The sequence below is a fragment of the Zonotrichia albicollis genome, chromosome 3 (assembly GCF_047830755.1).
Source record: "Zonotrichia albicollis isolate bZonAlb1 chromosome 3, bZonAlb1.hap1, whole genome shotgun sequence".
Classification (NCBI taxonomy): Eukaryota; Metazoa; Chordata; class Aves; order Passeriformes; family Passerellidae; genus Zonotrichia; species Zonotrichia albicollis.
Window position 1 is genome coordinate 91855748 of NC_133821.1, and position 17309 is coordinate 91873056.

The 17309-nt window shown below is 39.3% G+C and overlaps 1 protein-coding gene across 3 annotated transcripts in view; it reads right to left on the bottom strand.

The window, feature by feature from the left end:
* Window positions 1–17309, bottom strand: part of RNF144A (ring finger protein 144A) — a 68966-nt gene that overhangs the window by 13740 nt on the left and 37917 nt on the right. For all 3 annotated transcript variants that reach the window (XM_074538126.1, XM_026793573.2, XM_005487222.4), the window contains 5 exons: window positions 5400–5504; window positions 5155–5215; window positions 3929–4136; window positions 2012–2159; window positions 668–757 (listed from right to left, as the gene is read on the bottom strand). In XM_074538126.1, coding sequence (XP_074394227.1) covers window positions 668–757; window positions 2012–2159; window positions 3929–4136; window positions 5155–5215; window positions 5400–5504 — 612 coding nt within the window. The remainder of the gene's footprint in view (window positions 1–667; window positions 758–2011; window positions 2160–3928; window positions 4137–5154; window positions 5216–5399; window positions 5505–17309) is intronic.

A 17309-nucleotide genomic window follows, 5' to 3' on the forward strand; every position in this document is an offset into this window, starting at 1 on the left:
CCAGGCACACAGTTAATTTAGGAAGAGATGACTCAGATACGCAGATGTCCCCCTATCTCTGAAGTGAATGTAGAGGCAGTGGATTGGACCAAGCCACACATTAGCATTTATACTGCATGCATCACAGTGCTGCAGAGAGCTCTTTTATTACTAGCATTCTTGCTGAGTCTAGCAACACTGAATCTAGACTACAAGAGGTATTCCCACACTCTCTGCAATTGTCAGTTTGAATCTGTGTTTGAAACTACTGATGAACCTTCAGGGTTATTTCTATCCAACCAACAGGAAAGAGTCAGATAGAGACCATAGCAAGATAATGTCTGTATTCAGGTTAATTCCACTCCAGCTCTGGATCCAGAGCTAAAACTGCCTTGCAGAAAGAGCTTCCTTGTAAATAATACTGACAGTGGCAACTTAGTTCATCCTCCATGTTCAGTGAGAACAATCGGGACTGGCACTGCAAACATACCTTTTCTGGTTCTCAGGGGCATTTTGCCAAGGAGAGCCTTCTCTAGGAGAGATAATTGTTCCACTCCAAGCTACTGCCCTCTTTTTATCTGCTACAAAAATCAGTTACCATTTGGCACAGAATTTATCCTAAGGAGTTAAAATGAGGGACTATGACAGCAGTAGAATTGCAGAAAGCTTTAAAAGATCTGAGCTTTACCTGTGTCCTGTGCCAGATAACAGATGCCCTGGAGTGCCCCAGCTTGTTTCGACAAGGTCCTTTGTCATAATGTATAAGGAGAAAATCATCCTGCAAATATTAAATGAGAAGGTAGGCAATAAACACTAGTTCTTCAAGTTACAAAACAATATAACCAGACAACTTAAACCCAAGAATCACACAGGAAGATAAAAGCAAGTGGATATGGCCATGTCCAACCTTTCCAAAGTGCTTTGTTTATAGTTAGGTGTCTTCACAAGCAGGTTTATTTGGCATGTGTTATAGATATATAATAAATTCTTCTCCCAAAGGGTCTTTAGGTGCATATTTAAATGCTAGCATGAAGTTTAGCAAGAGAATACAAGAAGATAAGCTGATCACTGCATGCATTTTACAAACATACAGCAAGAGCAAAGGAAAAATCAGTACTTGTGCTGCAGACCTCCCAAAGCTGGCTCCTTTATCTAGCTGAAGAACAGAATGACAAAACAGATTTCTGAGATATTACATCCCTATCAATTCTGTCAGCCTCTCACAAACCAGACAAGATAGTAGGCCTAGTTCTTAGGCAACACTGCTTTTTTATCTGTGAGAGCATGTGAGAAGCCTGTGACTTCAGGATTGTTAGTAAAGTATTCAAATGGAACAACCACAAGATTTGAATAGTTGGGAGTAGCTCTCAGGAACCTAATTTCCTTTGCTATTGTTAACAAAGTTATAAAGTAAAACTGATGACATGGAAACAGATGTTGTGTATTGTATATATTCTGATCTGTGGGCATGATAGCAGGCTGATTTTAAGAAAATATAAACATATGACAGTAGCAGCTTATAGAACAATAAATTCCTGCTGTTGGGGGAACACAGTATTCTTTCTCCTATGGCAGATCTATTTCTTGTCCCACAGAATACAATGAATGGTAAACAAATAAGACTGCTAATAACCTACCACATCTAGTTTGTTAAACATCCTCAGACTGAGAGCATTGCTAGTCTTATACTGTAATGCCTTCAAGAAAGGCAACATTGAAAAGTCAGCACTGAAAAAAAAAAAGCAACACTCTTCCCCATGTTAGGTGCCATGTAAAGATTGTAAACAAATTACTGTCTTATAAGATTTTACTTTTTAATAATTATTTACTGACTCAGGCCAAATGCTAAATTCACACAGGTCAGACAAATGAAACAGAGGATACAAATCCTATCAAATTATCAGCACCAGCTCTGGTGAGTTGTGGCCAGAAGCTAGAACGCTATTTATTTAATTGATTAAAGAGACAGCTGGATGGCAAAGCAATGAACTTCTAAGCTTTTGAGAGCCAAGAGTGCACAGCATGTACTCACATCAAGAGATTCCAGACAGTACCAGCAAAAGGCATGTTTGCAATTCTTACACATCATTTGGGCACAGCCTTCATCTCGTTCAATGTAAACTTTACACTTTGGACAGCGTTTGATCGGAGCATCATCATCTTCCACTTTGAAAACTGAACTGTGGGAGAGAGTGGGAAATTAGTAAAATGCATGACCAGGTCAGTTTAGAAAATAATGTCTAAAAACTGTGTATGAAGGCAAGCCTGCATTTTTTGCTTAAAAAAAGAGAAATTACTAGAGATTCAGGAATTCAAGTGGTTTTATTATTCAGATATTATGCTGTGCACTACTTTTCAACTATATCTTTAGGAATATGCTTAATGACTACAGTGTCTACATAAAGTTAGGATCTTTTATTTATCATGTAAAAAACAGCTTTTTTATGTAGATATTAATAGATATTAAACAGTTTTATCCTGTAACGTACCAGATGAGCAGCAGGTAGCTCACATCTAAATATTTTGTACATCTAGATTATTTTACTTTTCTCTCCTTTCTTTCTCAGATGAAGAAATAATCCCTTGATTGCACAATAACTCCAGACCACATTCCTTTGGACTGGGGCACCAGGGACAGAGAACTTGTCTGTGCCCTCCTTGAGGACCCTGTCTAAGAGTTTCCCTCCAAATCAACAACAATAAGGTTTTGGTGCATGTTGCTCTTTCAGTTAAACTTTGTCTCTGTTGACAGACTCCTAACAAGTCACTGTTCATGAGTTAGGGCCACCACTGACTGTTCTTGCACAACTGTGCAAAACCACAGATATCCCCTGATATAATGGGCACAACACAGAGGAATGTTGAAATAGTGGAACAATTTTTATTTCCCTTGTGTAGCTTTCTACTGTATGCAGGTTTTATGCTCACTAACAACTAAAATGTACCTTAAATGACAAATCCTGCAGCTACTGCCATTGTGAGATGCAAGAATTACTGATGGAGAATCAACAATTTGCTGCAAAACTGGACTGATGATTGATTGATTTATTTGCCCAATAGCAGGATAAAAGGACACACACTAATTATTAACACTAGGGGTGACCGTACTAGAAAAAAATGCTTTGTATACATAAAATGTATATGAAACTCCTAATGCTCCTAGCAGGCACATTATGCTCCAGAACAATGAAAAAACAATTTTTACTTTTACTTGATGGAGTAAAAAAATTAAGCATGGAATAAAAACTAAAAGCAACAAAACACTAAGCAAAAGTAGATAAAGTTTGTTACCTTGCCATGAAATTTAGCAACCTTCAGTTTTTGTCATGCACACACAAAAGCATGTGCCAAAGTTAGTGTATTTGATCAGGAACTCATCATGACAGCATCTTAGCTAGTCATCTGTTACAGCAAAGCTTGAAAGAAGACAAGGTATGAGTAACTAAGTCCAAAGCTGGACAGGGCTTTAATGATGCCTTGGAGTGCAACGCAATCTTTGAAAAAGCCCAGACACAATGGTCCTTCTTATTCAATGGCTGCAGTTTGCCACCAGAGACCACTTGAAACAGAGCTTAAGATCATATGGCAAATGTGCAGAAAAGATGATGGACAGGGTATCCTGAAAATCACTGTCTGGCATGATGTTAGCGACTCCCACACTGACCAGGAGAGCAGCAGTAACAAGATCATCCCTCAAGTGAAGCTGATGAGCTGCCTGGATGTCATATTTTTCCCACTGGGGCAAAAGGCCAAAGGCTCAAGCAGCTCTTTTGTGCTTTTCTGGGAATGCTGGCAAAGAGTGAGGCTGCCAAGAGCTGTTCAGTTTTAGAATACAGCATTAAAAGAACAGGAACAACTAAGTGAAGGAAACAGCTTTAGAACAAAACATCAGGAAAATGCCTCTTTGAGTTTTTGGCTTCTAAATACTTAATCTTTTACAATATCTTACCTTGTTTCTCCTGGAAGAAAAGAGATTGGCATGCTCTCTTGACAGCCTTGACCTGGATGCCAATTAGATTTGCAAGCAGAGCAGAACTCAATGTCACACACTTTGCACTGGACCAGCTGAGGGTCTTGTGGGCTTGATTCCTGGAGCTGGCAAACTGCCTGGCATGTAGAGGATGGACACCAAGTCCGGCAGGGATCCAAAAGCACTTCTGCAAAGGGGCATAAAAGAACCAAATTCACAGGCGGATACAAGATCAGCCTTCCATAACAATGCATTTCAGCTGAGGTTGACTGGCAGGGCATTTGAAGACACAAATTTTCAAAAGGAGCTTTTTAATTTATGTGACCCACATTGACATAAACCTGGCCTGCTTTGCAAACAGGCACCAAACCAAAGTGAGTTTCATGAGTCTCAATTAATTGCACAGTTTCATTCACTGAACTAAACTTGTTCTGAGAATGAGAGGTATTTTTTTCAGTTGTACTTGAAGTTAAATACAGCATATACTATGCAGTTAAAACCACCAGAAAGTGTTTTTACAATGCCTTGCCCAGTAGGAATCTATTTCAAGTTGACCTCTATCCTAATGTAACCACATGATTAACAAGAGCATAAGATACAGTTTCATCTCTTTCTTGGATGCTCCTTACAGATAACTCATTTCATGTTTCAAAGCCCAGTGAAGGCAGTAAAAATCTACCAATGATTGCAGTGGTTTCTAGGCTGGGTCCTGCCCCCAGCAAAACTTTACTGTCAGTTCTCTATGGTCCTGCCATTGCACATCTCCATTAGCATACAGTCAGCTTATGTTCTTAATGTGTTTGTATCGTTACACACATGCTCATTAATTCTGTACTAAATGCTAACCCAGGAGATAATCTTGCCTCTGTGAAAGAGGTCAGTATTCTTCTCCAGCCCCTACAATACTAGTAGTCAACTTAAACAGCAAAGCTCAAAATAGAAGTCACTCCCTCCCTTAGCTATTTAGGAATATAATACATAGCAATTTTCTTTCCTTAGTTTATTCCCAGAGTGCTGCAGTTCTGGGAATGATACAGGCAAGAACAGAAGCAAGAAGTTTTAGGTTTTGGGGTTTTTCTTTCTGATGACCAAGCAATTAACGCACAATGATACTGCAAGAACATACGCAGAGATTCTGATTTATAGGACTGCTCTGGAAAAAACTCATTCTCACAGCCTTCAGTGGGTAGTGTTACATGTGTTACCTCTTTCAAACTGTAGCTTCTTATACCTTTGCATGATTTCTGATGCAACCATGCACTCAATCTGTTGAAAAAAGGAAAAGAAGAAAAAATTCCAATTAGGAACAGTAATAATCTGTTAAACAGAGTATTTGACCTTTGAAGAATTAATAAAAACATATGTTGTCAACAATGAAGCTGCAACATAAAAAGCAAGACAGATTTAAACATCCTGTAAGGAAAACACCCTCTTTGCAGGAAGAATGTACCTCATTTTCTTGCAGATGACCTCGCTTTGGGCAGGCAGCATCAGGGCAGCTGATTGCTGTTTCTAGACCTTCTTTGATTAGAAGTTCCACATACTGTTTTAGGCACTGTAAGAGAGCCAAACACTGAGTTAACTATTCTGCCAAGGTTAAATCCCTCAGTATTTTAACAGCTTTAGTCTGAAAATCTGAAGAACTCAAACTTTGAAAAAACAGGTACTACTGTGTCTGTTTTACAGCCATGAGCCACATTGATAGCTTTTGCCACATTTATACCTTTAAGTAGAAAACAAAGTTTATTTCCCCATCAAAATTATAGAATCATTTAGGTTGAAAAAAACTTCTAAGACCACTTAAACCAAAATTAACCAAATAGCTTTTCATCAATTTAAAATATGCAGCAAGTTACAAAATAATAATGGGGGAAAGAACAAATCAAAGAGGACGCAGAGGCGGAAAAAACAATAAAACACCTCCATGATACAATTATATTAACCACACTCCAAAGAAATTTGTGTGACTGGAAGTCACAACGTATCTTAGTAAGCAGTAATTCCCCATAGACAGGCATCTGTCAAGCATGCTAGAACACAAAGGAAGTTGAGTATCTTGACATGTATTCTTGGAAAACAACTATCTGAACTTCATGGTTAAAGAAGTAACTTTTCCACAGAGTGGAAAAATGTGAAAATTAGGACTCCCTGAAGAACTATAGTTTCCATGGGGACCAAATAATAAATATTGGTAATACTAATACTTTTCTCCCCTGGCAACCACAGCATTTTACCCAGCTCATAACTGTAAATGTAGCCTCTGGCACAGCAGTGCACAGCACGGCTGTCAACAAAGCAGAGAAATGTATATTTTTGACCAAGGGCAAATTAAGATTAAACCTTGTCATTCTTGATGAGCAACAACTCCCCTCCACCTCCATTTTTCCTACATCAAGCTGAGAGCTAATGCTTAGGTGTCTACTGGGAAGACAGGGCAGTAATGAAGAGATGCCCTCTGCTGCTATTGTGCAGCTTCTACCAGCTTAGCACTACACAGAAAGAGCAGACAAGGCTCTGCTTCCCAGTGGATGGGGCACCCTGTGATGTTCTCACCCCGCCTGTGTGCTCAGCTGCCATAAGCAAACTGGAGACAATTAAAGAACTCTGTCCCTAACTCTGTTTGCAGATGTGTGAATAAAGAGTGAGGCTAGACTAACAGCAGAGTGAAATGAAGATATAACACCAGCTCAGCATACAGCTGTGTGGGAAGCAAGAAGGATTACACACTCTGCAGCAAACTGGCAAAATAAGGATTTCAGTTACCATTTCCAGACATTTGCTAAAGGTATGCAGCTGCTGACTAACCACCAGCCTAGGAAGGCAAAGGGCTGCATTGACAGTGCCAAGGCTGGTGTGCCTAACTTCAGGTCAGAGCACAAAACTGCTTCTTCCTTCACCCTGTGCAATCAAATGGCCCATCAACAAGCACCTTTCAGTCTAACCCTCAGGCGTTGGCTTGTAGCTGTTAAAGTTCACACTTCAAACCTCTTCTCTTTCTCTTCTGCCTCTCGATTTGTCTACTCAGCTCCTTTCAGATACCTCTATTAACAAATTATTCTAGATTTTACCTCTCGCAGCTTGATTGTGGCAAAGACTGCACTTCCTGCCCACACAATCTCTGCTGCTCTGATCCACAGCATTTCTGGTGGCAAGTTGCCACCACCTTGATAGCACGACAAATCATTTCTGTTAGAGCTCCCTTTCTCTGTGTCTCCCACACATTAGAGAAAGCAGGTCATTTTTTTTTTTTGAGAAGAAAAACAGAGATCAGATAATTGATATTTATAAAATTTTTAATTGTGCAAAGAAATCCATGTGTGACAGCCTACACATAGTCTTTGTCTTCCTCAGTAGCAGTTTAATGAGGACAACTGTTCATTTAGTAGATGGTGACTCACAGAAGGTTTCCAAGCCTTCACTCAGAGCTCTGCAGGGCAGGTGGTGGAATACTTTAGGAGAACCCGTATCACTAAGCACAACAGGCTGAGATCTGTAACACCCAGACCCTAGGCTGTGTGCCTTGGCAAGCTGTGATTTCAGCTGTAGTGAGGTATTAGTGCTGCTATAATGACACTGCTGGCTCTTCTCTTTCCTCTCCATTTTCAGATGCCAAGTGTGGACTAAAACAAAAATGCATACATTTTTAATGCCAGCACTTAGCACTTATAGCAAGTACTTTTCAAGCTGAATGAGCTTTGCTATCATTAATCATTAATGTGGCTAATTCTCCTCCTCAACCCGTTTAGGACTATTGCCAAAGCCTACTCAATTTGCTTCCCTTTCCTCTCATTTTCCAAGAAACTACACAGTTCATTCCTGTCATGAGCAGTGTCCCTGGCCTTTCCCTTCCCCTTGATGGGGCATTGGCTGCTGCCTTCTCAAAAATCAGCACAGCCAAGTGCACTTCTCATGCTTCACTCATCTTCTGAGAAATGCCTCAAGGTTACAAAACATTGCTGGAAAATAGGTAGAGGATAAAACACGCTATCCACTCAAGACTCCCCTGAGACTTCTTGGGTGGAGAGAGAGGAACCCAAATCAGTTGCAAGAGAATTTTATGCACAGGGTAGCTGTGGCTTCTCTTGAGAGCAGACACAAGACATTCAACTTATGTAAGATTGGCTACAGTACCAGAAATGCAGCAGCATGCAAGCAACACAACAAAGCAGGATTAGGTATTCAATCATATACTATGAAAAATTCATTGTAAAACAATTACAAAAAAAATGACAAATTTTTGCAAATTTTCTATGCAACTTGATTCAATGCTGGAAGAAATTATTTTCACAGTCCTTCCATTAAGGCAATAAAGTACTCTATAGCATGAACAAAAAATATGGGAGTGTAGGTCACCCCAAACAACATTCAAAATGAAGTCTATTACATAACTTTTCTCTGAGAAAACAGGAGCTAAAATTAGATACCTAAGGCATGAGATTGGAGTCAGGTTACAAGAGTACATTGACGTATATAAAAGCAATATGCTGAGGAACATCTTTATTATTCTTCTAATGGATGTGTGTCAGAAGAGACCAGTTGGCTCCCCTGAGCACTACTCCTGTATTGTTCCCTGTGCATGCACACTCCTTGTGCATCCCTGCTCTGTCCTTCCATCCCTACTGTCCTTTCTGACACATGCATAACTTTTTCTGTCACCTGGTAACGCATGAATCCTACAGGCCTTTGCTGACCCCATGACAAAGGGCAGAAGCACATCCATTTTTATGAGTTTTGGCCCAGATCCATTCCCTCACAAAGATCAACTGAGACTCCAATTCAGCAGCAGTTTACTATAAGCTGCCTATATAAATTGGCAGCACTTTTTTTTTCTGTTGCCTCAGAGACAGATGACTAATAAAGGAATGACTTTCTGAAGCTGCCAAGCACAGTGCAGTATTTAAAGCTCAGTAAGATGTGTTGCACTTCTAACCTCTATACATCAAGGATTGTGCCACACAGGAAGGTATGTGCTCTGACCACTCAAGTGCCATGGCTTTAGAGTTTCATATCTTTTTGTTTAATGTTATAAAGATCAACAGACCCTATATAGGAATCAAAATGCTTATTTTTTGCCTAATTTCAAAACCACAACACAATCTTGCTCTCCTGCATTTAGCTCTAACAAACCTGCATGGGCCACAGCAAAATTTTTGGATTTTCCTTTTCTTTTAGAAGAATTCCAGGAATAATCATGCTTACTTCTGATGTTGGTGCTTTGATTTATTTCTCCTGACATCAAATCCCAAATAAACCCCACCATAATTCCAAAAAAGGAATCTTGACTTTCACTGTTTACATGGGGGGCAACACTTATCTACCATCTATTTTGACAGAAAAAATGTGTTCACTTGGCAAATGAGGTCATTTTTCAATACAAAATGTACATAATTAAAAACATTTGGAGATGGTTTGGGAAAGTTATAACTAATTTATTTTTAAGAACATTTTGTTGCTACTATTGCAGCAAACAAGGAACAGTTTTTCAAGATGCCACTTTTGAGTTAGGCAGACAAAAAGATTATCCTGCACTGTTTTCTTAACAGCTGATAGGTGGAATTTGTTAAAATGTAGACTACATTTGTTAAAATTCTGACTACACTAATGCTGTGATGCACGTGCCAAATCATATGGGAAATTTTTAAATCAGTCCATGGATTTGGAAAGGTGAAAAACCCATGACAAGAGTCATGAAGTATATCATCACTACACAATTTGATTTATTTCAAATGTATTTTAGTGCTGGCACTAGGCCATAGCCATCACCACATGAAGTGTGCACTACATGCAGAATCATCACATGCTGGTATTGGAAAACAATTTTTAAAAAACCAAAACACATGCACCAATAAAACTGAAAAGGAGGAAAATAAAAACAAGAAATCTAGCATTTAACAAGTTCTAAAAAAGAAAGGGAATTAATTTTTTACAATTTATTTAGTAGCAATTAATATTAAAGTTTAGGCAAAGGCAGTGCACAAATATTAACCCTGCACTTTGGGCAGACAATCACTAGGAGTTTACACTGCACTTCAGAAACACAAGGAAGGGCTGAAATGCTTTCTCAACAAGGGAGATTTTTTAAAGCTCAAGCTAAAAATCTTTTCAAAGAGGATAATTATTAACATGTAGACTAAATTGTTGGTCTCAAATTCTATATCATCTGCAATCCAGGATTAGATGAACATCTAAAAATATCATACATAAATATACACACACATATAATTACATAAACTTATATTCAACCACATGAAGACTCAGGAAAAGCTGGTTGGTATTTTGTGATCCATGTTACAAGTGACATCAGGATATGTACATGCAAAGATCCCTTTGGGCATTGCATTCTAGGGTAAGAAGATTCTTCTGTATGAAGAATATGAAAGGATATTGAGTGAGAAGCACTTATTTTGTGTCTTGTAGCTGAAAATCTACAGCTTGGTCTATGGGCTGCTTTTATGCTAACAGGATACTAAGCCAAAGTTCAAAATTCATGTGATGGGGGCTACACAGATGACCAAAACTACTTCAGCATCAACTACATTTGGGAGTATTTTTATGCTCTACATCCTGGGAAGTTTTCTTTACACTGCTATGAAATGAATTCTAAGAAGGTAATATATTTTCCTTCTATAAGACAGGGCAATACCAAGGTTATTCTGCTGCTCTGTGTACAAACTTCCTAAGCTAATTCTGCAGTCAGTCGGGTGAATAGGTAGAATTTATACTCTTAGACAAACTGCCTGTAAATCTTTTGGGTAACATGATGTAATGTCCTATTTTAGTTCAGATTACAACAGTGCAGTGATGTAGTGTGCAATACTCACTGGGGCAGGAGGAGACAGCATGTGTGAGAGTGAGCGAATTTCTTTCACTACAAAAGAATCTGAGTGTCTGTGTCTCGGATAAAGACTAATGCTCCTGGAAAAATAGCTCCCTTCCTTTTGTCCAAATAGCAAATTCCTTCTGAATGCCATTTTCTAGAAATATTTTTCACTTAGACAAACCAGAACAATTTCAAGAAAAAAAACTCCCCTAAAACAAGCAGCCTGCATCTGGGGTGTTCTCTGAAAAAGGAAGAACGATACAACAAGGCTAGAGCCTTCCCTATTCCTGAAAGAGATTTTTGTAGCCATATATAACTATCATATGCTACCTTTTTAAATATTTCAGTGCATACTTCTTAAAATAACAGGAATGATTATCTGGTAATAGGACAAATAGGACAGAATCATAGCATAGCTGAGGTTGGGACATACCTTACAGATCCTATAGTTCCAACCCTTTTGCCATAGGCAGAGACACTTTCTACTAGACCAGGTTGCTCAGAGCTCTATCCAAACTGGCCTTGAACACTTCCAGAGATGGGGTGCTCACAACTTCTCTGGGTAACCTGTCCAGTGCCTCACCACCATCATAGTAAAGAACTCCATCCTAGTATCTAAACCAACTCTCTCAGTTTGAAGCCATTCCCACTTGTCCAATCACTACATGCCTTTATAAATAAAGCCTCTCCAATTTTCTTGTACAGCCTCCTAGTTGGACTCCCTGTAGGAAACAACCCCACCATAAAGTTACCTGTCCCTGCCCTCCCTTTAATCCTGACCCATAAGCTTTTGGTCGTCTCCTTAGTCCCCAAGTCTAGCTCCACAACCTCCAACTGACATATAGTGACACCTCCACTTCATTTCTTCTGCCTGCCCTTCCAAAAGAGCCTGTATCCTTCCATTCCAACATTCCAGTCATAAGAGCAATATTATTTAATCTTAGTGTTTTACAGAAAAAGAAAACTACTTACCGAGAAATTTCCATGGTACACTTACTGCACACAAGAAAACGTGCAAGAAAAGAAAAAGAACAGTAGGTTCCTCAGAGAGGTTTTAAGCTTCTTTCAAATTTACTACATGGCCTTTTTGTGTAAAGCAGTTATAATCCTGCCTCAAATCTATTGTTGTTTAATAACAGGCTCAACTCAAAACCACTCTTGCACTGCAGCTCCAGAGTGAACAATTCTCCACAGCAGACCTACAGCCTGGGTTTTTAATATCACCCTAATCCTACTTAGCTGACAAGAGACTTACTGGAAAATATCTATGCACACTTAATCACAGAGATCTGTTGGAAGCATATGCCTGACTGTGGGAGCAATTTTTCTTGTTTACCAGATAAACTTTCAGCTATACTGACCAAATCTGCAAGCACAAAATACATTCAACTTCCCAAACCATGTAGATCTGAGACAGATGCACATTAGACGTGTTTAATGTTTGTGGTAATACTTTGAACTTAAATAATTTCCACTTCTACAGACATCTTTTCAGAAATAATTATCTACTTGCAAAGAAATCTTCACCATTAGAACTCAAATTTTTATTAACCCTAATTTATCATCTTAAGAATAAATCACAGGAAGAACAAATTCACTTATCTTGACATGCAGTACTTCAAATCTAAAAGCAGTAACAGAGAACTGTCTTACATGTTTATCCTTTATATCCTTTGTTTTGTTACAGAGACAAAAATTCTGCTACACAAGCATACCAACCCTTGACTCCAAGAGAAGCACCTGCAAGGCACTCCAGAGCTCTGCAACAGGGAAATACCTAAAGCCTCATGCTGTGAACAAGAAGGTACACACTGAGAGAGACTTTGGCCAGGACCAGGGAGAGATAACATCACAGCTGATACATGTTTTTCCCCAAGTGGCAAGCAGTTTGGAAGACCCCTGTTTGACAGGTTTCTCACCTCTATCCTCCTGATACTTGGCCTATTTTAAAGATACTTTTTGTTTGAAATTGCCATGGGTAAATGCCTCTTTTCCCCACCATGTTGTCAATGTTTAAAGACTCCCTCAGCTGTTCTGTAGCCCTGTTATAGACTATTTTGCCAGTCTAAACACAGTCACATAATCTTCCCTGTGGATGATGGCCAAACAGGATGAGGGCTGGAAAAGATAAACACAACTCATGTGCTTCCATGTCTGAGGACAAACCATCTAAGCATTCTTCCCTGAGCTGTAAAAATTATTGTTGTCCAAGAACCCTTGTGCTCTCAGCAGCTGGTGTAATCTTAGTATGGGCACTGGCCACATCCTGGCAGGAGCAGCAACCCATTGCAAATTCTGCTGTAGTTAGATTCCTCCTGTGGACAGCAGGGTAGACTTTGCTGCATTGGTTCTACCTCTGTCCAAATGCCTTCTGACAGTACACCCAAACATCACAGCAGTCCCTGGTACCTGCTTCTTAACGAACGCAAACAACAACTCACAGACAAGATGATTATATCACCCCTTTGAGACCAGCCTCCAAATCCTCCACAGGAGACTGCACCAGCTTGAGTACAGGGAACAGCACCATTAGGCCATCAGTCAACAAATGATGAAGTAGGGCAAGAAGAAATGTATTATCAAGAAACCAGAAAGAAGAGCCTTGATGACTACTTCAGCTTGAGAAATGTCAGGACATGGCAAACAGCCTCTGAGACACAGCAATCAATGGCTGCAGAAATCACAAGCAAAACCAAGCAAACAAAACTGAAAGCACTGGAAAAACAACTGCCTTTCTCCAGCTGAGTATCTTGAAAGAGAAAGCAACAAAGACTAACAGCTGCCCAGCCTTTGAAGTGGTGGGCTTGTTTATGCTTTTTTATATACATTTTTATGGCTGTGTACTGTAAAATTTATAAAGTTGAACAATTTTTCTTCAGAGGAATCAATCACAGCAGCAGACAGCAAAAAATGGCCAAATGACACAAGGATAATACCTTGTGATACCTCTTCATCTTCAAATAGGTATTTCAAGTGGATGTACATGTAAACATTTTTCATTATGAATTTTTATCCCCCCATTACCTTGCACAAATTTTTTGTTCTCAGCTATTTAGTGCTGCAATTGCTAAAAACACACAGCAAACTTTACAAAAATTAATTTATATTCAAATGCCAACATATGGGGGATGAAAACCAAATATTCTGAAGGAAAAAAGCACCACAAAAAATTCAGTCTTATATGCTTGAGAAAAGTTTATTCTATTTCAGAACCAAAATAGCAATTCTGAGTGGGAGGAAAATGCACCTGCAGCAAACAAAGGCCCTTCCCTTTTCACATGCAAAACCCTATGCAAACCAAAATGAGCTAGTTTTCCCAACAGCCTGATGAAGAGAGATAATCTAATTTAGTGACATCACACAGGAGAGGAGAGCTGAAGGCTCTGGATCAGTTTTAGTTTTCACCCAGGGTTCTGTGGTACCTACTTATTAAAGCAGGGAGTTCTGCCATCCCACCACCTACGAGACAAGTGAGAATGCAGCCAGCCATGTCAACTGCTATGCAAACACACAGTGACCTCTAACCATGAAGCTTCTATGACACATCACGTGTCAAGATCAGTATCAGTTCTCTGCTAAGGTTGGGGTATATGAGCACAAGCAGCAAGCTCTAAGCTTTGGTGGTGGCAAACAGAAACATTATAACTGCTAAGAAGGACCTTGAACTCCATAAAACCTCACAAGCCATTAGTTTTCCTCCTCCCTCCTCTCCAAGCAAGCGAGGCATTTCCTTTGGTAAGAGGTGAGGAACAGCCTGGTGTCAGCGCTGCTGTGCTGCCCTGCTAGGGTAGGCTTCTTTTGGCAAGCAAAACAAGCTACACAGGAACAGGAAGGCAGCCAAGCCCACCTGTTTCATCCACATTGCTCTTGGTGTCTGCCTTGCCCTGGGGGAAGGAAAGGCTGAGGCTGCCTCTGCCTCATTTGGAGTGAGGGATAACACTAAGTAAATCACTTTTTCTGTCCTTCTACTCGGAGAAGCTCCATGCACTTCAGGTCAAGCATGACAATGAGAAAAAAAAAAGGGGTGCCTGATACCAGTTATAGATAGGATAATTGCCTTGCTGATCATCAGCCTAAAAAGAAGCTCAAATAGCAGAATGATTAAAATTAAGAAGATCCATAAAAGCAGTCACAATTAGTCAAATTCCGTAATCCTGTTTAAAAAGGACTAGTGATAACAGAAGTCTGTCACTATGCTACTTGGGATAGAATACAACAAACTTAGAGGGACACCTAAAGGTCCAGGTAAGATTAACCAGCTGGCTCAAGTGCTTAAGGTAGAGCTTAGGGTAAAAATCAGAGTATGAGTATCTGCGAAGCAGTATTAGTTTCAAACACCAAAGTTGATCCATATGTGCTATCTGACCAAAAAGAAAGTACAAACATGAAGCAGAAAGTAGGTCTTAAGCTTAGTTTTTTTATTTTCTAACTGTTGGTGGCTCCCTCCTTCATGTACCTGACCACGGTTTCTCCTTCTATTGGAAACAAGGTAGACTACAGAGGAGTAATCAAATTTTTTCATCAAAGACAAGTTTTCTGTCATGCTTCATATATCTTCTAGACATTTGCTTGTTTGGACAGACTTTGGTTTTAAATTTGAGAAACGTAAGCAATGAATCCACTGGTACAAGAATGATCAGTAGTGAATATCATCCTGAAGGGAACTGAATAATCTCATGTGAGGTCAAAAGGAGCTTAGCCTGTCTTGAGTAATAGTGGAATCACTGCACTTGAGTGCAGTGATAGTGGCATTATTACTGAGCAATAGTGGCATCACTGCACTTGGAACACATTGACACATCTATGTGTGCGTTTTATATATATGTATAAACTATACATATTTATGTACACAGATGTACATGCAAATCCTGAACCAGAAAACATTCAAGCACCTAACTGCTTAACTTCCATGCAAGAATATCAGCTTCAAAAAAACCTGTTGCAACTTCAGCACAGATACAATTGGTAACACATCAAAGAAACATCCTGCTCATGAAGATGCATGTTAATTTCATCACATTACAAAATAATCTGATTTTCAGAGAGGAACTGGATTAAATTGCTCCCTGTTTATCTCCTGAAATTCCCTTGAAAAAGCAAAGGCTAAGTAGTAAGTGAAAAAATTTAGTGCAGCAAATAATACAAAAAAAGATGTGGTGTTCTCTGCTTTATTCTCTTTTTTCTTCTCTAAGTGTAAAGCTTTCTGAAGAAAACATGTAAAACTATTTACTTCTGAGGCAAGCAACTGCTAAGTGACTGTCTATGCAAGATTATTAGCTATGTACTCTGCGCTATTTAAGTGGGGAAAAATTTTAATAAAAAGATATTTAAGTGTTTTGATCCAAACTTACATAAGCACACTTAAGATTGGTCCTATTGTTAACATGACTCTCTACTTGTTTGCCCCTTGGTAATACTCAGAAAAACAAAGAAAAAGCTAACAGCGGGTTAGCATGTTTTTCTCTCGGTGTTTTAGACTTATACTTCTCTGGTACCTCAAGCAATCCAACAATGGATTTGCTTGATGTACCAGAGAAAATACATTTTCATAACATTCCTAATGGATGAGATATACAAAACTTGAGAGCTCACAGCATTGTCCAGGCATTAGTGATCGCAATGATAAAAACAATAATGGAGTATTGTACTAACTGACAAAATAATACTATGGGAAATTGTAATGCCTGGGCCTTATCAGCAGAGGAGTGGCAGTCTGCTCTATTTAATCCATGCACAGCTCTGCCAGAAAGCAAATGGAAACAGTGTCCCCATTCTATCTTTCTGAATGGAAATGCTGTGCTACTGTACAAGTGTCAGGAAGAGACAATCCTCCATGGTATCTTTACTACAGCACTTCTGTGATTTTAAGAGTCAAGACTTGCAGACACAAATAGAGGATTTAGAGACCTGTACATTGATCCAAATGCTGCCAACATAGCAGCAGTACTGCACTTGAAAGATCTCTTTGTAATACATACTCATGTTGTTTCAGCTGGCTGTGATTCAGACAGAAGGGCTAGACCTAGTGGTAAAAGCTGTAGTAAAAGTAGTCCTCACAGTTCTATGGACATTTCTTTTTCTTTTTTGCTCATATTCCTGGAAAGACCACTGTTAATGCACAAAAAAAAAGAAGCCTGAAAAAACTACATATTGGTCAAACAAGAACAAAGCGGAGATGAACAGGATCTACTGTACATAGACTCCATGCAAAATCTTAAGTCAAAAGGCTCCTCTTTGATTGTTTGGCCATTTACAAAGCACAGTTCATACACAGTGTCCCTGGTGTTTCTGGGAATCATTGCTGAAGGAACACCAGTGGAGGATTCTGCATGCATCTGTCACACTCTTCCTTAACAACTGTCAATAAGCCAAACAATCTTGCTAGACTCATGGGAGTATTTTCTTTAGCAATTTATCAACCTTCAGTGTGGCCCAAAGGCAGAGATGAAGGCCTTGGGTTTCAGGTGAAGGCCTGGGCTGTAAGAGGTTTATAGTTGTTGCCTCTTGCATTTATTGGGATTGATTCTTAATACTTCCCTC